The sequence below is a fragment of the Pipra filicauda genome, unplaced genomic scaffold (genome assembly GCF_003945595.2).
Source record: "Pipra filicauda isolate LSUMZ 115617 unplaced genomic scaffold, ASM394559v2 scaffold233_size1220752_pilon, whole genome shotgun sequence".
Lineage (NCBI taxonomy): Eukaryota > Metazoa > Chordata > Aves > Passeriformes > Pipridae > Pipra > Pipra filicauda.
The window spans coordinates 66,088-87,551 of record NW_024104347.1 but is presented as its reverse complement, the minus strand read 5'-3'; the positions used below and the strand labels follow the sequence as shown (position 1 = coordinate 87,551).

General features: G+C 35.8%; 1 protein-coding gene across 2 annotated transcripts in view; it reads right to left on the bottom strand.

The window, feature by feature from the left end:
* Positions 1-21,464, bottom strand: part of ANLN (anillin actin binding protein) — a 31,266-nt gene that overhangs the window by 3,752 nt on the left and 6,050 nt on the right. Inside the window, exons 5-23 of one of the 2 annotated variants that reach the window (XM_027729109.2) lie at positions 20,804-21,023; positions 19,706-19,899; positions 19,460-19,567; positions 18,824-18,944; positions 17,831-17,947; positions 17,070-17,296; positions 16,399-16,550; positions 15,917-16,064; positions 15,145-15,280; positions 14,651-14,833; positions 12,848-12,974; positions 11,866-11,914; positions 11,730-11,786; positions 10,170-10,208; positions 9,727-9,748; positions 8,590-8,702; positions 3,864-3,950; positions 2,195-2,302; positions 54-226 (exon numbers count right to left, since the gene is read on the bottom strand). In XM_027729109.2, coding sequence (XP_027584910.1) covers positions 54-226; positions 2,195-2,302; positions 3,864-3,950; positions 8,590-8,702; positions 9,727-9,748; positions 10,170-10,208; positions 11,730-11,786; positions 11,866-11,914; positions 12,848-12,974; positions 14,651-14,833; positions 15,145-15,280; positions 15,917-16,064; positions 16,399-16,550; positions 17,070-17,296; positions 17,831-17,947; positions 18,824-18,944; positions 19,460-19,567; positions 19,706-19,899; positions 20,804-21,023 — 2,381 coding nt within the window. The remainder of the gene's footprint in view (positions 1-53; positions 227-2,194; positions 2,303-3,863; positions 3,951-8,589; positions 8,703-9,726; positions 9,749-10,169; positions 10,209-11,729; positions 11,787-11,865; positions 11,915-12,847; positions 12,975-14,650; positions 14,834-15,144; positions 15,281-15,916; positions 16,065-16,398; positions 16,551-17,069; positions 17,297-17,830; positions 17,948-18,823; positions 18,945-19,459; positions 19,568-19,705; positions 19,900-20,803; positions 21,024-21,464) is intronic. The other variant, XM_027729110.2, reaches the window with a different exon arrangement.

Here is a 21,464-nt window from a genome sequence, read left to right as displayed (position 1 = left end):
ATCCCATACACATCCCATAGCCTCCCACAACCTCCATGATTTTATGCACTCACTTTGTAACACAGAGTGTGTCTCTGCATTGGCTGACTAGAGTTTCTCGGTCATCTTCCCTCTGAGGTCTGACAGTTATTAGTTCAAAAGTGTTGGGACGGGCACAGAACTCCCTGTTGGCAGGTTCAATCTGATGGTTGGTACAATTAGCCAAGTTTATGCGGCCCAAAGGATGCTGAAAGTGAAATTAGTTCATCAGTCAAGGATGCTGCAATCAAGAGTAATTCTGAACAACATACGCTTTGACAATTTTTGCCATTTTAGGGCCATAGCTGAAAGCAAGATCATACAGGCAATGGAACATGCTCTGCTCAGCCACATACAATACCACTAACACATCTATCTCTTACCAAAGGCTTAGGCTACACAAAGATGTACCTCCCCTTTATTCCTTAGAATGTTTTAACTCTCACTTTCAAGAGAACTTTGTAACAAAATCCAAACTGATAAGACTAAACCCTGTGAAAGCCTATAGAAAGCACACACTTTAGGGATCCTCGCATCATTCTTGTCAAAGCCTATAACCACATATGGATTCATCTTCAAACATTCAACTAAGGCACCCAAGCCTCGAGTCCAGTTGCTTTAGCTCTCTCTAGTCAAGAGATAGGCCTCTTTGAAGAGCCTTCCAAGTTTCAAGGCAGTCACATATAGGTATATGCTGACTATAGAAAGAAGCTCAGTTGTACACCTAAAGTTAGTTACAGACCTTGGCATTGATTCTTCATGCCTGCAGAATACCTCATCAGGGAAACATCACAAGCTACTCTTGGCTTGGAGAAGAATTTGCTATTTTTTGGGCATGCTTACTACACTATTTCATAGACACTTTAAATAACCCAAGTTCAGGAAAAAGGAGGACAGCTCCACATCAAGGAACATTAGGGAAAGTGTTGCATGTTGGTGATATATGTACAGCCATAGAAAATTTATTTTAGAAAAAAAGCATTTTGTGATTTAAAGCAATCATGGCCTAATACCAATATATCTGAGCTACATCTATCTCTGCATGATGGAACAGATATAGTAGGATTGAGGGGAGGCATTTAATAAGTTTATTTTGCTGTAGATAAAAGTATAACAAAAGAATACAGCTGACCCCTTCTCAGAACAATAATCAAACAAGTCTAGAAGATTTTCAAGAACAGAATCAGGAAAACAAACCGAAGCCTCTTTCTTGTAGACAAAAGCAGAATAGAAACCTTTTTCTTGTTTAATTCATTTAATTTTTGCCTATCTTCTGTTACAGTGGGTAGAGATTTTTCCTTCTCTTCTAGCATAAGAAAAAAGTACATTGATATATTTTGGCAATGTCAACTATCAGCATATGGTCTTCTTCTGTTAGCAGGGAAGAAACTAAACTCAAGCATCTGGATTGGCATAGAAGACCCAAAAAGACCAGTTTGCCATAGAGTTTGGGAATGAAAGTGTTCTGCCAATAAGCTTAACAATAAAATAAATTAAAAGTTTAATGGTAAATAATTTCAGTGAGTCAGAAAAACCCTCTTGAAAGCAGTCCTTACAAAGATCTGGAAATATTTTAGCACATGCAGAGAGAACAGGCTAAGGAGACAGGAAGGTTCACCTCAGTGACAGATGAACCTCTGATTTGTCTCATTAGCCAGACATTAACTTGGTTTCCGTGAGAACCAAGAAGCACTGGTTCCAGCTATAATGTGGAATTGCAAGACAACAATAACCACAAATAAGATAGTCCCCAATTACAGTTATGCTTCTGCAATATAGAAGGATTGCCCACTCTAATTCTTTATCATATTGTTAGTCATATTTTGTCTAAAACTTAAGGCTACTAGACACAGTCTGCTTATTAAGCTGTACAAGTCTGATCAAATTCAATTAAATATAGTCATTTGATGAGCACAATGGAAAGCCTTAAGACTAAAGAGGAAATTAAATATGGATCCTCTTTCGCTTTTTCCCTTTCCCACTAGACAGAGTAGTCAGCTTCTAGGTTTGCCCAGTTAGTTCTGATTTATAAAGACAAGTCCCCTCCATTCCCCAAGGAAGCTTTATGACCTTGAATACTTTGAACATCTTTACCAGTTTCAAGCCTTAAAAATGAACAGGTAGTTGTGTAGGGTACTACGGAACTTTAGACTTGAGCTTTATAAAGAAGCATTACCTTTCGTTTCTCATCATCTGGGTATGTCCAATAAGAGATACAATTTCCAGACAGCACACACCAGCGTCTATGCCATGCTCCAAATCCACTAACATCTTCAAACATCGTCTTAAAAAAAAAAAATAAATCGTCTTAAAAAAGAATAATTAAAAAGTAAAAAATGGGGTAACATTATACCTTGAACTTGGTCTGTACTTGACTATTTTGCTACCAGAATGGTTCTGCAAGTACAATCTGTTATAGGAGTACACAAAAGTGAAGGAAAAAAATTATACTAGGAGAGCCTTCTATTAGCATAGAATATTTTCAAGATAGCATAGAAAATGGGCTCACATTATCATTCTGAAGTTTGCAGCCTCTTGCTCAAAATACATCTACCACTGCTGTTTCAAACTACCACATTTTCATGTTGATGGTGGCCAGCATTCCCATTATTTAAAGATAATGGAGGGTTTCTTATAGTAGATGCAGTATGAATTGTTCGCAAAACACATACAACAATTTATTATTATTAGATATTTAAGTCATCTTTGACTTACAATTCAGGATTATAAAATATCTGGCTAATCAACAGGCCACACTCAGGAGCCCAGTCAGTTTCAAAGAAATTAGAAATTGATTTTTAAATGTTTGTGTTGGCAGTTCTTTTACTGGATGAAGGATTTTGTCAATTTCAAGCCCCATTTCCTTAGTACTGGAATGGAAAGTTTAGTATCTGACTTGTATTTCTGACCCCTTTGAACTCGTATAGAAGTTTTATTTTCCAATTAATTTGTGTGTGTTGTGTTTTTCACTCATCGCAATTCAGTTTATAATTTTTAATGGTGCAGGGAGTTTCCAAACCCTTACTCTGGACAAATTTAATATGCATGTACACCATTCTTCCAGTGTGACATATTGTATAGTGGAAGCAAATATGGACTTTCTTAAATTAGTACACAGAAACATGGGGCAGCAAATACCATAAGCATGAGAAATGTTTGCATCTAATGAAATCTGTTCAACTTCAATTAAGTGAAGGGAAAGGAGACAGAAAGCAGTGTCTGAAAAGAGTTCTAAGAAATTCTGATTTACGAAAACACCAAAATAACAGCAAACGTTAATGTTGTGCTGAAGCTATTTCCATAGCACATTTACTGCCATCTGCTGGACACCTCAACAGCTTCACCTCTTAGACTCAAGTATCGGCTGCATTTTTGAAGTTCAGTTTTAGAGAGAGAATTGCTAAAGACGTTTCCCGAAAAAAAGTACTGTCACTTCCTTGGCATTTCCAAAGGCTGTGAACACAGTGGAAAAAACCCCCCCAATCTTGTTTTTACTAGACTCAAAAAAAAACTCAAAAAGACCAAATCAAGATATCTTGTAAAATTTTCTGCCAGAGAGATTAAAATCTCATCTCATATCACAGATTAGAGCAAGAGAAGGCTAACTTAAGTTTAAAATAAGAAATTAACAGAGTTTAGAAGAGAGAGACACAAAATCTTAAAAGGTGGTTTTAACTTAGTCACGTTTAGAAGATAAACTAGAAAACATTTGGGGTCTGGTTCAGAGAGGGGAAAAAAATATCAAGCCACTTTTAAGCTTCAAATACATGTGTGAAGTTAAAAAAGTGACTACATTTAATAGGACCTGTTATTCGCAAGGAAGAAGTTTCAAGTGAATACCTTACCAAGAACCCTTTTTCTTCCACCAAGGAGTCCACTTGGCATTTCAATTTTAGATATATATGACCTTCCAAAGGGGACAAAAAGGGAACCTGCAAAAAGTAAAACAATTAATCACTTAATTTTGGCACCTCCCAACTCTTACTGGTTCAAGCAAGCCACCTGCACCAAGATGTTAGCACTGTCTTGCTCCTAGAATCTTCAGCCAGAAAGCAGTAGTCAGTCTCAAGCAAGACAGTAATAATCATTTTTTGTTTCAAGTTCATTTAGAAGCTCTTTATGAATTATTTGCTTAGTAGTTTGCTCAGGACATATGGACAAACATGCATTTTTTCTCTATAAAAACAGGCACTCCAAGCATGGTTAGAAACAACAGAAGGCACCAGTCCACACCCTGCAAGCTTCTGCCTCAGCTTGACATTAAGTTGTTTGGAAAATATCGAAGTGAGCTGAAACAGGAATGGTACTTGGATACCATAAGTATTTTTAGCAGATACTGATGTAGTAATGCCTACTCAGATAAGTCTTTGTATTAAAAAAAAAAAAAACTAGCAAGGGGAAAAGTAACGAAAACAATTCTTCTCAACAATTCTTCTCAACTGGCACTCAAAAGTGTTAAAGACCCGTGTTAAGTAATTTTTAACAGAAAGGGTTCCAAGTCCTATCTTCTGCCACTGAAAAAAAAAAAGCAGCTAAAGTACTGTACTAGAGGTTGGTTAAATAGCTATTTGATAGTCAAGAGTTTTTAGAAGAAACATGCAACAAAGTCTGCCTTTGGACTTCACTCAATCCTTCCCATACCTAGTACCCCATTACACTGACTACTCCTACAAAATCACACCCCTTCTTTTATTTTCCCCCATAAGAAAGCTAAGAGACAAACTGCTAATACAACAAGCAAGTTATGATCTGCAGGGCATTTTACATACCATATTTTGTTGCTAATCTAAATAAGCAATACTGTTAAGAATCTTGCAAAAAAACCCCAACCAAAATAGAAACAGGAATGCTTCTGATAATAAAAAAAAAAATCAGAAAAATAAATACTATTAAAAATAATATAAATTATATAATATATTATTACATATTATAAAATAAAACAAATAATATTAAAAACATAGTAGAAACAGTGTTTTCTCATAGTAGAAAAAACAGACAAGTTGATGGTGCTAGTCAAACACAAAGAAAGAACAACTTGCCAGGGAATCAACATGTCTACATTGCAATGAAGTAGCTTTTAAAGCCACAGAATCAATGTCAATCAAATAGAATTAAGTATTGTTAGTAGTTAAGATGAACAAGAGTCACCCTCAGTAGTTAAAAGTGCACATCTGTAGGCCTCAGTGGATCCTGCAGAACACTAGAATACGTGTTGTGGCTAGAAACAAATTGCCTTCTAATTTTAGACATCCTGAAGCTTCTTTCCGGACGTGATACACATGTGCACAAACAGGTGATCAAGTCATTTTTACATGTTAGATCTACTCAACTATCACAGCATACTCAGCTCTACAGTATAGCACAGACAAATTCTGAGCATCAGGTAGGAGCCTGCATGACCATTTGAGAAGCAAAAAATAGTAAAACATTCCCACATAATATAAATAAGTTAGATTTTTTATCAGCAAAGACAACTATAACCCTACATGCTACATCAGGGAACTCTGGCTTATATTCTAGCAAACCACAGTAAAATCCATTTCTGAATGAGGGCCTCAGGGACATTTGGCCATTCCCCAATTCAAGTTTGTGGGTTTCGCATTCCTTTCTGGTTTATGTCAGGACAGAAGAATCTATCTAATGGATTATGAAGTTTACCAGTGAAGAGCTGTGTGACAGTAAAGCAAAGAGGTTGTATAACAAACAGAACATACAGTTTTGCAGAACCTGCAACACCATTACTAATTACTAAAGCAGGTCTTGAAACACTCTCCTGTACACATAATGAGAAAATATTGCATTCTACTTATCAATCTATCCCTTTCAAAGGGGTGGAGGTGATGGAAAGAAATCTAGTTGTCAATATCCAGGTAGATGAAGAGAAAACTAAAACCCATGGCTAGGCTAGTTTGCATTCTGGTGCGCTCATTCAAGTGTCTGTCTTAAGCAGTTGTCCTACTGTCATAGAAGATTATCTGTAAAGGTACTCAAGACAATTCAAGAATTTGAAAAATTGGTTTTTTAGGAGACTTTTGATTAAAAATAGGAGATAAGTACTAAAATTATCACTTGCTTAATTTTGAGCGAAAACTTATAAATTTATCTAAAACACTTTCTTCTGATAGACTCAAGTAAGCTATTAACTAGACAAAACTATTTTCAGATGTTAAAGACAAATTATTTCTTTAAAGCATATCAATTCACATAATTCCTAAAGCCAAAAACGTATAGCAAAATATTTTAAGTGCACATTTGTGTACAAATAAAAAACCCTCACATTTTAACACGTTTAGTATCTTTAAAACTTCAGTTCTTTATGATCACTTTTTGTTTAAAAAACAAAGGTCTTGCTACATCTTGCCAGAACAAGGTCTGGTTAGAATAAGAAATTAGATATCTAGGTCCCAGGTGATTTTAATTTTCTTCAGCAGCAACAAGTTGAGTTAAACCAACATTTAGGCCGCCAGTCATTTTTCTCTGGTTTTCTTATCAGTGGAGTAGCTGATTCTATGTTCTCTGCAGTTCATAAAGAAGCTGGCCCAAATTTTCTGACTAGCAATCTTTAAGAGACACATCAATTTGTTTTGAAGTAAAAAATCCCTCCTCCAGTGACCTAGGAAGACAAGAGGCACATGCTAGTTAAGGAAAAGCCCTAGGCAGCCTAAATAACTTTGAGTTCTAGCAGCATGTTTATTACTGTGCATGCTGGGAGAAGTACTGTGCAAGGGGGAGAATTCTGCAAGTCTTAAAGGCCCCTAACATCTTGTGTTTAGTTAGTAAATCTTCATAAGCATTTGCCTAGAAAAATTAAAAGAAGTTGCAAAAAGGCCAGACACAGATAAGAAACATGCACTAGAAAGCAGTTTCCTATTTTAAGTTATGAACTAAAGGATTATAGCAACCTTGTCCTGGAACATATAGCCCAACAGTTCTTTTTCCTCCCCTTCAAAATTTATCTAGGGAAAAAAGAAACATGCTCAATGCAATTAGTGTAAAGTTAAAGTCTAGAAGAAGAAAGGACACAGTCATACAAGAGCATATTTTGGTCCTTTCCTACCCTGAATTTTAACAGTATGTATAAAAGAAAGGAATGAAACAAAAAACCCACTGTGACAGTAGTTTGTTCCTCATTAGAAATGCATGAAGCAAATTAAAAAGCAGCCGTTGGTACAGCCATAGGCCAAGTCAAAACTGAAGATTTACTGACATGATAATTTAAAAAAACCCAAGTGACAAACAAGATTTTCCCTTTTTGTCAGATAACTAAGGCTGCACCTGCAAAAAATTAACCAAGTGATAGTTTCCCTGGAATTCTATTTAAACCTTGTGCTTGTGCTATGGTCCAGGAGTCCTAGTCCAGTGTCCTGTCCCACAAAGTAAACTGAAGAAGTTCAAACCCAAATTGCTGGTTGCAAAAGCTGATTCCATTAACTCCAAGAACAATGAGTTTCCAATAAGCAAGCCATACACAAAGATTTCTACACATGGTTCTGGTTAACAGGAACACTTATGCTGAAGAACCACAGCTGAAAAAGCTCTGAAGTTCACATAGTCAGTAACACCAGTGCAATTCAAGTAACAGAGTCTGCTTCTATCTGCAAAAAGTAAAAAACTTCTAAACAGCAAGTTGGTATTATTGCGATATTTTGTTTTAAGTCTTATGCACAAACACTACTAGTTCTTGTCATCTCATCTCCCATCAGAAGCTATAATTGCAATAATACTATCAATACATATGATTGAATTAGCCAAGAAAAAAAAATTATACTAATGATGCTGTTTGGATAGATAAAGCTGTGATTTAGTCCTACCATAAACTGTAGTAACTTTTGAATTCATTTAAATTAAAGATAGTTACTGGCATAAACACCTATTAAAATACGTTTTAGGTATTAGATATTACAAGGTTAAGAGATCATAATGAATGTAAAAATGTATTTTTTAAACTTCTGACAGTAAAAGCAAATAAACATTATATTTAGACAAGCAACTAATGCAATAAAACTCAATAATAGCTCTCTCAATATTAAGATTATTCGTTTTTACAAATTTAATTGGGATATGAAAGGAAAAACTCGTAATCCTAACTATATTCGAATGGTAATTTTTAGGTCAATTAAATGAAGAAAAGTTCAAATACTTCATTATCATTAAAACACACTAGATGTCTTATTTAGTGATAACTGCAAGGCTAAGAGCAACAAACAATACAAAGATCACGTCCAGAGATGCCAACTGCATACATCAATTTTTTTGTCAGTGAATGCAAATCAGTAAACAAATGCCTTCGTTATCTTTGCATAACCATACCTTACACTGAGCTACAGAAATGAAAGAGTATCTGGCATAGTAATGTAAGTCTTTCTCCGTTGTATCTCAAAATTACTTATATTGAATTTCATATGAATGAAGTGTAACAACTATCCATAAATTTGTAATGTATAAATAACATATCTATAAACCTATATGTTTCATTTCTAGGATGGTAATTTTGCCTGAAAACAGTAGGCCCAGACTCATTCATTTTTCTAGTAGTATGCAATTACCTTTGGATTAGTAACCAGTAATTACCTTGTCCAATGCAAATTTGGCACTTCCTACAGAAGACAGAGATAGCTTGTGGGATCCAACAAGGATGAAATTAGTACTGCGTATAGCATTTGGGCCACCTGGACTGGCCATGGCTGCGGAGAAAGAAGTTAAAGTGAAGTCATAACACAACACACAGTAAGGATGCTGCAAGGTTTAAAAAAAACAAAAACAAAACAAAACAAAAAAGGCTTTATTTGTGCTCCTGTATGCATGCCCTACTCAGTACTCCAGGGGAAGCCCTCTTTGCAGTGCAGCCCAGCAGGACATTCAGAGAGAATCTTGATGTACACCATTCCTCCCCAGTAAATCTTTTCTTTCACAAAGAAGTCTTGAAATATCCACAAAGGAGAAAAAGCATTTAAAGAAGTCTCAGAGGGACAGAGAGCATGCTAGGGCATGCTACAAAGCGCACACATCCTGCGGTAAGAACATGCCTTTTAAATCCCTCCACCTCTTCTCAAGTGACATGCTGCAGACTTCTAGAATTTGTACACCTTTTTTTGCATTTTTAGCAATAGAAACACAAACTGTAGCTCAGGCACAGGAATCTTACTAGTAGCAGTAGCATGGTAGATGTTCCAGAGTTAGTTCATGAGCTCCTTATTTTTGCAATTTGTACTAAGGTCAGCTCAAGTATCTCATACTCTGGTCATACAAGTGTATAACACATTTTTATGTAGTTAGAAAACCACTCAGAGATGCTGTTCTTTCCTCCCCTCAAGAGTCAGAAATATATAAATGTTTAACTGTGTTATTATATACACTACACACAAACAATGCTTTAGGATCTGTTTGTATTTTCAAGTTATTCTGTAAAACTTTGTTGACATCAGACTCCAGTTTGAAATCTTAAAATTCATTTGAATTCACATTTTCAGGAAAAAAATGCAAACCATGGGTGTCTGATGCCAGATATTAGTTTTGGTTTTGTAAAGATCCTTTCATTAAATTCGGTGGTAACTCAGATATAAACACAGGACCAGTTTCTGGATTGGCAAATTCGGTGCTTATTACTCTGAAATTGTCATCTGTTACAAGTATTATTTATTGATGCACTGGTTTTGACAGAAAGCGTAGATTATTCATCTTGGCATAAGATGTTTAAACTTTACTTACCTGGAGTAAGAAGGTTGCTTTTCTAGAAAGAGAAATAAAGAAATAAAGGCTTAAGGGAAAAGTAATTCTGACAGTTTCTACAAAAGACAAAGCTAGGGTAGAACAAAATTACATTTGAAATACTTAAAAAAAACCCAAAACAAACAAACGAACGAAAAAACCACCAGAAAAAAAAAAACACAAAAAAACCAAACAGAAACAACTTGAAAAGAAAGTCCAAATAAATGTGTAGCAACTGCATATTTCCAGCATTACATGTTTAGAGCTGTTATCTATTTCTTGAGCTGATAACTGAAGAATTTGGTCGAAAACTGGGCAGTTTATAGAGTTTTAAGTAAGGGACAGAAAGAGCCTACTAAGGGCTCAGCCTTATTCAGTGTGAGAATATGGTCTTTGGAAGGAGTCATAAACAGATCTGGTTACAATATTACACTCATACTTACAGAGGTAATAGATGTTAGTAATCTCTTCGGAGTAATAACCTACGAAAGAATACAAGAAGATAATGCATTTGCTACTGAATTTGTCCACCATATTAGTGTAAAAATTAAACAGTGAAACTACTGAAGGCTTATCTAAATAAATTTTGAATGGATAGTTGCTGTAAGGAGTAAGTCTTGGTTTTTGACTGGATGTAAAGTATTTCGGTGGAAAGAATACTACCTATCAAAAAAGTATTTACTGAAGTTTACGCATGCATTATCTTGGGATGAACAGCATGTGTTTGAAAAAACGTTAGTAGGCCTTTTAACTTCATTACATGAGGCTTCAAAGTTACATTTGCTTATTTAAAGGTAAAAGTTAACAATAAAAATACAGAGATGTTCCATGTGCTACTGTTATAAATAATCTATTATTTTCAAATCAAAATCTCAAAGTTTAAATGAAATTGTATATTAAACATGAACTGGAATTATGTACTCATCTTTTCTTGAAGCTGAAGGAAAAGTCTAAGAAACTTGTCAAAAAGCAGATATAGGACACCATTGGCAAACCTGCAACCCTACATAAGCAACTAACACACAAAAATCATTCTGTTTTAAGTAAAAATTCCTCTAAACTTCAGCACAGGAGAGAATAAGACCCTGGACTTGAAACTTTTATTAGAGGATAGGTAGAAGCATGCTTTCACTGTGCCAAATGGAAGTAAAGAATAAAGAAATGTCCTATTTCTGTTCGCAGAGACAGGATTTAAGTACTCATTCCAAATGTTTTGAAAGACACTTAAGTTTCTTGTTTTCACTAAGTGATGTATCTTGACGAAGAGGAAATCAGACCTGAAGTCATTACTTCACTGTATGCTCAGCTATTGGAATGATGAGAAGAAAAATACACCCCAGCTCTACTCTTGCCCCCCCAAAAAAACCAAAACAAACCAAAACAACAAACCACCACCAAAAGAAAAACAACAAACCAAACAAACCACCTCTAGAAAGTCACTGGCTTGTTTAGGGTTACATATTCTTAATAAAGCACAAACACCTGTGCCCTATCCAAGCTGAAATATTTTGTCCAAGGAGTTATTAAAACAATGTTTGCTTTAAAAAAACCAAGCATCTAATGTTTTTCACTTAACACCGAGGAGAAAGAAAGTTTTCAGTTGATCAATAAAATCTTTAAGACAAATCAAACGCCAGGGTAGGGCATATTGACTGGCGCAGCTTAAGTAAATGGGAGAATAAGGGCACTAAATCACTATCAGAGGCACCACACCTAATAAATAAAAGTTTGCAAAGCATAACATTTTGCAGAACTAGTAAGATTTCTTCTCCTTCCCCTCCAATATATTTCACATTCAGTCAAGTAATGCATCTAAGGTCCAATCTACTAATTGCTGCAGGTCTCCATAATCCATCTGTCATTGCAGATGTTCCAAGAAAGAAGGAGAGGAAAAGCAAGCAACAGATTGTCTAGCACTATTAGTCAGTTCTCCCTGAACACAGCAGTCTTCATAGTGCACCTTCTGTTGAAACTCAATATACTGATTTTCATGTTTCATTTACCTTAGATTTATTTGCCTTTTTCCTTTTATCAGTGCTGGTAACTTCTTTTCTCTGCACCTGTAAGGAAAGAAGGTATTAAGAAAGTACAGCCCATTATTCTCTGTTACACATCCTCTGCATAAGAACTGATACATACCAGACTGTAAACTTCTACATTTATTTCAAAGTCATTTGACACATCATGCCTAAAAGGAAGGAAGGGGAAAAATAGGTTAAACAGAAACTGAAGCAAAAAGATTTTTGGTTTTGTGTGTGGTGGAGGTTTTGGGGGATTTTTTGAGTTACTCTTTATTTCTTCCCTCATTCAGCTCTTTAAAACTGTCCATGGAGCAGCTAGGTTCTACAGAGAAGCTTAGCCATGGTGCTGACTAATAGCTTAGTCTTAGTTTGCTCCTGCAGGGCAATACAGCTGCTTGAGATCCGTTCACTTCTACAACAGTATGCTTCAGAGCAATTAACATTGCTATTTTTTAAGACTTTAGTGTATTACTATTTAAAAATACTCTGCAGAACTCAAAAAACAAAAGGAAAAGGGAAAACAAGTACATCTACCATTTCTCGGATTGCACCCTGCAGTACACACATTTCCAGAAAGAGATTGGGTCTAAGTAAATAGATTTAAGTGAAAATTCCAGTTCAACTGGACTTCAAAAAGGGAGTTTGTTTATTTATTTTGAAAGACTTCTGATAACAAACAGCCATTTGAACTCACAATACCTTTTTAGATGACATATGAGACCTTAAAGTTTTAGTTGTAAGAGTACTATTTTTTCCAGACACTAAAACCAAATAGCTACATAAAATGTTATTGGCTGCAAAAGAGAAAAAACACAATCTCCGGCTGGTAATCCATCTGTCTTTGCAGGTGTTCCAGGAAAGAACAAAGGTAGAAAAAGCAAGAGATAAAATAGCTGATGGATGTCGAATAAGTCTAGGTTGCTCTTCTGAGAGAAGTGCATTCCAGTTATTTCTTGAAGCAGGAAATACCTACCTACACCACAAAAGCTCACCATATTTGTTTGCAGAATATGACATTTTTGTATGAAGATTTTAAACATTTTTTGCATGTTCTACCATTGCAGTTGAAACTGGTTCAAAAAGAATTTCTGTATACTCACATAGTAAATGTCGCAGTAAAAGTAAGAGCATCTCCATTCAGGGAACTGGCAGTGCTTGCTAATGGAGTTACAACCATGTTTTCTGCTCCAGATCTCAGGATTATTACATAGTAGTAATTTGCTGAGTCTGTAAATACATAGCAGGTAGTTTTGTTAGCCTGAGGAGTTCAAAGTATCTAAAAGTCCCAGAATTCTGAATTACCATTAAATACATCTGTTTCACCCCAATTAAACACTTGGTTACAGTCAAGACTTACTTATAAACTTAGTCTTCAAACAATTTTTTCTATGCTGTGTTTACTAGTAGGACCATCTCCATAAGATTCATAAAAACCACATTGTTGTCTGGGGCATCTCAGCCCAGACCTACACTAACCCTTGCATGAGAAGGGAGAGGAAGAACTTGCAGTCAGATTCAGCAGCTAATCTTAGTTCCTTACACTCTTTAGGTCTGTCAGCTCAAGCACACATCAGCTCTTGCTACTGCCCATTCTCATGCTTTTTTCAGTCCTATGAAGTAACTGGCTATCCAGGCAATTCATTTCCTTAACCTTTCACATAAGAGGAAAACAAGCAAGATCACCACAAACACACATCTAAAGAGTGTCAGGAGACAATTCGGAGTTTGTGCAGCAAATTGCACAATGCTCTTGCTTTACCTAATGTTCAGCAATGTGAGACTACATTAAAAAAAAAACCACAAAAAACAAGCCAACAAAAACGCCCCAAACAGTTTGAGTGCTCTGTTGTATAGGATAAGTCACAGCTTTCAGAACAGCTGTTGTAAACTCCAATAAACATTGATTTGTACGCTTTATATTTGATTATCTCTTCAGATGCAAGTGATTAATAGAGCTTCTGATGCACAATGCACAGCAAATTTTATGCTTCCAAAATAAAGGTTTTATGACAAATAGTTCATAGTTGTTTGTTTAGACAATTTCATTTTGAGAATTACTGACAGAAATTAAACTTATATTTTTGTAACCCTTAGAGAAGTTTTCCTATAACAGAGGTGAATTGTCTCCTGCAACAAGAGCAGTAACATGTTTGTCCAATAAGTTTTGTCCTTAAGTTTTAGTGAGGCAAGAAGCAGAAAGTTGTCCACACACAATCATATTTTGTGGTATTATATCAAATAGCACTGGTTATTATGGGTTTGCAGATTCTTTGAACAACCACATGCCAGAAATTCACTATATTCCAGGATGGGTCTCTAGACCTACAGTGAGATATTGCTAGATATTCTTCTGGAACAAAAGAAGAAACAAATCCACATTTTGACACCTTGATTAATTATAACAATTTACAAATACTAGTATTCTATCATCTTAAGTATTTTGCAATGTTAACAGGATTGAAAAAAATAGAGGCTTAATGAGCATTTCACAATGCCACAAAGGTCAGAATTTTTGTAAAGATCTTTAGTATTAGACTTGCATCCATCAAAAAAATTCCAAGACAGCAAGAGAGAAGACAGCCTGAGATATAAAATTGTACTTCCTCTCCAACAGATTACAGAGAACCACAAAGAACTTTAAGACTGGCTGGAAACATCCTGATAAGTTTCATAAGTCTCACAAGCCATAAAAAGATGCAACTAACACAACCATGGAAAATATTGAAAACTTAGTCAAAAAGCAGATGAACTGAAAGTAATTGCTAAATTTTCATTGTCATTAGATTTCTTAGAACATCAGCATAGAAGACAAAAAACCCCAAGGAGAATGAACAAGAAATAAATGTTGGGAGAACGAGGGAAGGGAGAGAAAAGGGCTAAAAGCCTTCGGTTGATAGCTTTACCTGGCTTTTGAACTGTACCACATACAAAGTCTGCTTTTAGAGGTAAACGCATTTCTGAAATGGAAACAGATCCCCTGGATGGAGCAAATTCAGTGGATGTAGAAGCACCTTTATTTCTTTTACTATGAGGTCCCTCGCTCTTCAGTTTATTCAGTTCTTCCAATAAAGCAGTTCTCTTCTCAGCTGCAAAGAGGAATTAATTACAATTGTAACAGAGGAAAAAGTAGTACTGAAACATTTTTTTTTTGCCATAAGCATATAAAATGCAACACAAACATTAAGCATCTTCTAGAATAGTATGAATATTAGGGGCAAGAAAGGTACCAAGAGTGTCCTCTCACCTACAAAAGAAGCTGAAATGAAACAGATAATATCCTCTCCTGTTTTCTAAGTGAAGAACTATAAATATTTACAATGATGTATAGTATGTGTATTATCAGAGTTCCTCCCAGAGTGTTCTTGACAAAGTGTTCATGACAAAGAATTGAACCTACTTGCAAGAAGAAGAAGTCTCTCTGCTTCTGCTTCTTCTTGTGACCCTTTTCCATGTTCCTCATCAAAACAGCAGTTCAGAGCTTGACTGGCTTGATAAATCACTGTCTGCTGCATGTTGATCTCATTGTTCAGTTCCTAGGGCAAACCAGTGGAAGAGATAATTAGCCAGTAGAGTTATTTAGTGTTACATTCAAACAAGGAAATGTCTCAAGATTAGCATTTTTGGGGCTATGCTTCAGAAAAGATCAGATCACTTAAATAGTAAGCTACAAAAATTTTGCAGTTTACAGTTACTTCCGCAAAAGAATATTGCAGTACGACTTTTTTTGACCTCAGAGGTAATTTAAATAAGGTGGGGAGTGAAGGACTCCAATGTTTGTATGCTACACATGCAGTCTAGTGTTCCCTTCATTTGGGGGAAGCAGCAGCTAACCAGAAATTCAGCACTGTAGGTGAACGAGGCACTAGTAAAGATCAGAATACTGCCTACTGAAAGTATGTAGTTACAAATCTGGCCTAATTCAAAGGCAGCAATAAGATACAGATTCTGTCTCCTTCTCAAAACAATGTCTTGTTCTCTCCAGACCTCCTTTATAACATGATCCTTCAAAGAGATGCAGCTGTTCAAATTATGCAGTATCATCCCCTACCACTAAATATTTATGTTAAACAATCTAATTTTGCAGTTCTAAGCAGTATGTTAATTCATGGGGGAAATTAAGTGTGGAAACAGTAGATTAGAAAAAGGATTTTAAGAAGCATATTAAATACCTGCATTTTTTTTTTGATATTGACTTGGTCAGATGGGCCATTCCTTTTCATTTCCAGTTTGGAAGCAACATCTTCTTTGCGAACAATGATTTGCTTTATTGAAGGACGATCAGTCTCTTTAAATCTCTGAGATCTGTACGCATCGACACTTTTAAAAGAGGAAATCTCATGAAATGTTTCACCGGTGTGCCAAGCTTTTTTTCTTTAATACACATACATATGTACTGCATATTGATGTTTTTCAACTTGTCTAATTGGTTTTCAAAAAAAAGCATGCTATCAGCTCATTTTAAGTTTAAACAGCATAAAAGAGTACACTGAGACAATCTTTGACAAAGGCTGAGATCCTGGAAAAAAGCTTTGTTCATAGTTAAAGCAAGTACACGTCCTTTAACATATAGTTAAAGCAAGTACACGTCCAAAAAAGCCAATGTCTTAATTTGTACACTTACAGAATCAGGGATGAGGTTTGTGTTTATTACCTATATGGAAGGTTGCGATCTTCTGACATAGAGCCAATACTGTCTCCAGATTCTGCCCTGGGAACTTTAGTCCTTTGGAACTTTTCAGACTTCAGACTTACATCACTGGTACTGCTACCTTCCCCAGCTGACTTACAAGGAGAAGCAAAGGCCTGGGGAAAAGAAAAGGTTGTACTACCTGTCCACATTATTAATTACCTGTTTTCTCTGACCTTTACTTTTTTTGCATGTAAACAATAAATTTGGAGGCTGCTTAATACTATTTAACAGATGACATCTTACAAATATTTCCTAGGACATGAAGCAAATTTATTTATTTATTTTAAGGACACCAACAGATTATTGAACTTAGAAACCCTTAGTTTCTAAACCAGTATAGTTGCATAATTACTTCTCTTCAGATCTTCATCAGCAACCGCTTCACTGAGTGCATGTCTACCACTGCAAGTTCAGTACAAATAATAGGTTGATTTAGCAAAAAGACTATTTGTTTAGCAGAGCATCCAATATGTTACACTGTTTTCAGAGGAAAATAACTTTGCCTCATTATGCTCTCATTAGCAAAATGTCATTCTCTATTTGTTCAGATATCCTAATACAACAAAATGTCACTTCTCACAAGCAAATTGCACATCTCTGTGTGTCCTTCTCCACCTCATAAGAATTCTCACCTCTGAACCAACAGATTCCACTAAAGGGGTTAACAGAGACATTGATGAAATATTCAGCGACTCTTCCTGCTCATCCTCATCACTTTCACCTTCCAGGCTCATGCTCATTTCTTTCTTCAGCTTTTCTATGTCTGGACCGTCCTCTTGAAGAATTTCAAAAATCTCATTTATCACTTTTGAGCTATTCATTTCGTCATCCACATTCATTTCAACTTGGCATAGTTCATCTGAAGGGTGACATTTTAAAACGTATTAGTAGCATCAAGACTAAACTCTCCCTTAAATGAGAGTGAAGTGATATTAACAGATAAACTATTTTTGCTTTTCCAGTAAGCTTGATTAAAAAGCATTTCTTATAGTCAGTTCTTATAGAACTAGAAAGTACACTTCTGTGATTATTTTTTAATGTTATTTTCATACATGCTGCTTAATCAATAGAGGGAATGAAAAGATGCACCTCTTAGACAAATTTCAACCTTTTAGTTTCAATACATCTGAAACTTAACTGCAAGACCCACAGTCCTTACCCAATGAACTCTTAAATATCAGCTTTTTAATGTTCCTTGAAGACTTGAATGTCAAGGGAGAAGGATTATGATAAAAGAAGTTGCTTGTTTTATATAAACCTCACTACAAAACACACATGAGGGTCAGTGTATGTATGGTGAATTCATTGTTCAGACTTGAAGGATATTAACACTGTTCTAGACAAGTGGCAACAGAGAGCTAAGTGCATTAATATACATTTACTCAATACAAACCTTTTGGTTTCTCAGCAAGTTGTTCGAGTTCAGAGGCAGACATCACTTTCACAGGGCTCTTTGACTCAGTGACCTTCGGAGGACTGGGTTTATCAGTCTCTTCAGATTTAGAAGCATCTAAGTGGTTTATAAAAAAAGAAGTAACTGAAGATTATGTCTAGCCTTTGAACTGTAATTATTGAATTTTAGAAGTTTTACTAACAAAAAGACCACTATATTAAGTGTTGCTGTTAGCTGGCTTTCAAAAAGCATTAGAGTATATATCCTCCACAACCTGTACATCTAGACTTCTATCTTATAATCAGAAAACTGATACCTCAAGAAACAATGCTGAAATCATAGCGGAATGCAGCCACTCAAGAGTAAAAAGGAAAAATTCAAAAAAAGCAAACAAAAAAACCAGTAAACAAACCATCCCACCCAAACCCAATCCAAGAGCAGGATGTGATCCTGTTTTTCTAGAAGCACATTTAATAGCCTGTTTGTCCATAAGGTCTAGAAGAAGTGTTAACTAGGTTCATGTTTTTTACGCAGAAAACTAGAGATTCTTCCACTCAGTAAGCAACAGAAAGGGTATCACAAGCATCTCAGAGTTCTTTTCACATCTCGTACTATAAGAATTAATATCGTAAAGGGATACTGACAAGAGTTCTTTCTCATTAGATTATTGTGGAAATTTGGATTCTCAGATACAGCATAGATTAAATCTGTAACTGACAATTCTCATTCACTTCCCTACACTTAACCTGTGTGAAAGTATAAAACACAGGTAAACCCACTGAAAAACAAAAAGACAGTCTTGCCTTGCAAACCTTTCAAGTGGTACAGGAGTGCAGAGTGCTATTATGATATGAAAAGTTGTAGCTAAATCAGTTAACAAATAAGAGGTCCAGTTCTGCACATCAGTGCTATGAGCCTCTTTATCTGCTCATGGAGGTCAAGCGCAGTGTTTCCGTCCAGTAACAGCAACAGGCAAACTGTGACAGTTCTTACCCGAAGACTCCACACTCGGAGACTTTACTGGCCTGTCACCTGCTGGTGTGTTGTCTGTTGATCCAAAAGCAGTGGCATCTGAACTAGGAGGGCGTTTTGGACTAGCCTGAGATTGGTTTTCCTGGCAAGAATAAAAACATAATACATTCAGGACATAATGTTCAAAGTAACAAAAAAAAAAAAAAACACAAACAAAAAAAAACAAAACACACTTGCCAGAAAGACATACATTGAACACCTACTAGGAAAATAGGAAAAAGAGGTTGCCTATCCAGTACCCTATTTATTTAAGAAATTTAGCTGAATTGCTAAATATTGTTTGTGTGAGGAGCTTTCTTCTGCTTTTGAAGTTATAGAATACAAAAAATACCCCTACACTTAATATCATGAAAAAGTAAATAAATTAGTTGGTTCAAAGCAGTATCACTTGTCTTAGCTGATTTTACAACAGGAAAAAAGAAATCTAATAATTTCTTAATAAACATACAAATCACTTGACAAGTGGTCTTGCACAGCCTGGACATTCCCCAAAGCATACGTTTTTTACTTTTTATATTTGCATGTCTATCCCTGTATTCAGAACACATTGAAGCAATTCAGACTATCATATTTTGATACATGCAGGTAACACATTACCGTTTTAGCTTGTGGAAGTTTCCTCTTTGAACTGTCACCTTTCTCCGCACTCCACAGATTGCCCCTATCAAATCGGCCACGAAGGCATGCAAGTTCTCGCTCACGTTCCTAAGCAAATAAAGGGGAATGGGGGAAAAGGTGACAGCTTTAAGATGTTGCAACATTTCAAATTCCTCAGATAGGTGCAGAACACTAAGAATCTTCCCCATACCTTTATAAGTAAGCTACGAATGTAACAAGTCATACCTGCTTAAGCTGAAGTGCTAAACTGGCAGTAGAGGAATTTTCATTTTGTTTGAGAAGCCTTTCCTGGATTGTCCTGGTGTTTGGGGTAACAACAGGTGTTCTGCACCCAGGAGTATTTGTAGCAGGGCTGCGTGCACTACGCTCTTGACAGCGCTCCCCAAAGCGTTCCAGGAAGGGCTTAATTCCTGATCCCCCTACAAGAACAATTGTTTCACCTTGAAAGAAACTCTCAAAAATACAGAAAGAAATCACTGCAATTTGCATCCTGATGAAGGTTCTCAGTGAAGCAATTAAGCTGTCTCCTTTACACATCTTACTCCATTATATTTTATACAAACTGAGCCTGAAGGTCAAATCATGACAGAACATTGAAGTTAATAAAGCAGCAAATCAGAGCAAACAGATGTCCCTCTCTTACTACACTCCACATGTGATACAGTTATTTAAACTTGTTTGCTTTTTCAATATTTCCTCTATAACAAACTTCACTTGTATCTTTCATGAAAATGAGTGTTCTAATACATAAGGCAGACATATTGTTCAGCATCCACCCTATTTTATTGAGCATGTCTTTTATTGTCAGCATATCTAGAGACACACATTTTCTTTTCGGAGAGTTCAAGCAGTTAGTCCAAGTTTCTGAGACAATAAGCAGTTGAATTCAAAACTGGGGATGCTCACTTGTTTTGACATTAGTGCTATCAACTGAAAGAAGAACACTATGCAAAGTTGGTGCATCTGTGGGATTTCTTTTAACATATGCAGACTCTTAACATTATATTGATAGGATACACATAGTGTTCAACAACTTGAAATAAACTTTGAATAATCTCAATTAACATGTTAGTATAAAAAGTTAAACTGATTTTACTCTTAGAGAATTACTAAAGTTGTGTCTAAAAAAAATATCCCTGCAATATATGGGAGCTGTACAACTTAAAATAACCACAGAACTCATTGGAATTTTAATCAATTCACAGCAGGAAATAGGTATTATCTGGTATGTTACCTTAAATTCTTAACTAACATGTAGTTTTGAACACAGAACACATAAACCTAATTTGAATGAACATTTACTGAGGCTGAAAAACAGCTTACCTGGTGTTGTGGGTTTACCCTTAGATTCAAGTTGCACATGTGTTCCTTTGACTGGCTCTTCTTTGGACTGAACTGGTTGAGGCAAAGATGATTTTGCTGTTTGTGTATGCTCTTGAGTTTTCTTGGGGCTGCAGGGATTCTCTGTTAGCAGTTGTACTTCAGATTTGTTAGAATGTGGAGCAGTGGATCTTGAGGATTGTGTTAAAAAATTGTTTGGATCCTGAACAAGACAAAAAGGAAAAACGTTAAGATGACACATTCTTATTCTCTGAAGAGGAAAAAGAATGAAAGCATTCTGCATAGCCTACTATCACCTAATATATCTATTCCATCAACAAAAGAAAAAGCTGAGACAAGTCTTAAGCTTTTCTCTTTTTTTTAATCCAGTGTTCCAAATTGTTTCAGAATTTGATTCCAGGTGCTCTTGTCAGCTACTTCAGGTATTTTCCCACGTTTCCCTAAACAAGACTGCAGATATTGCCATTGCATAAATGCCATAAACCAAACAATACATGTCTGGTACTACTAATTTCATCATTCTGATTGAGTCTTCATACAGCAACAATATTTACAATTTCAGTCAATCAACTACATAAAGTTACAGAGTGAAACCCAGTATCTCTGTAAAAAGCCCCTTTCTGATGGTCAAGAGCAGCAATCA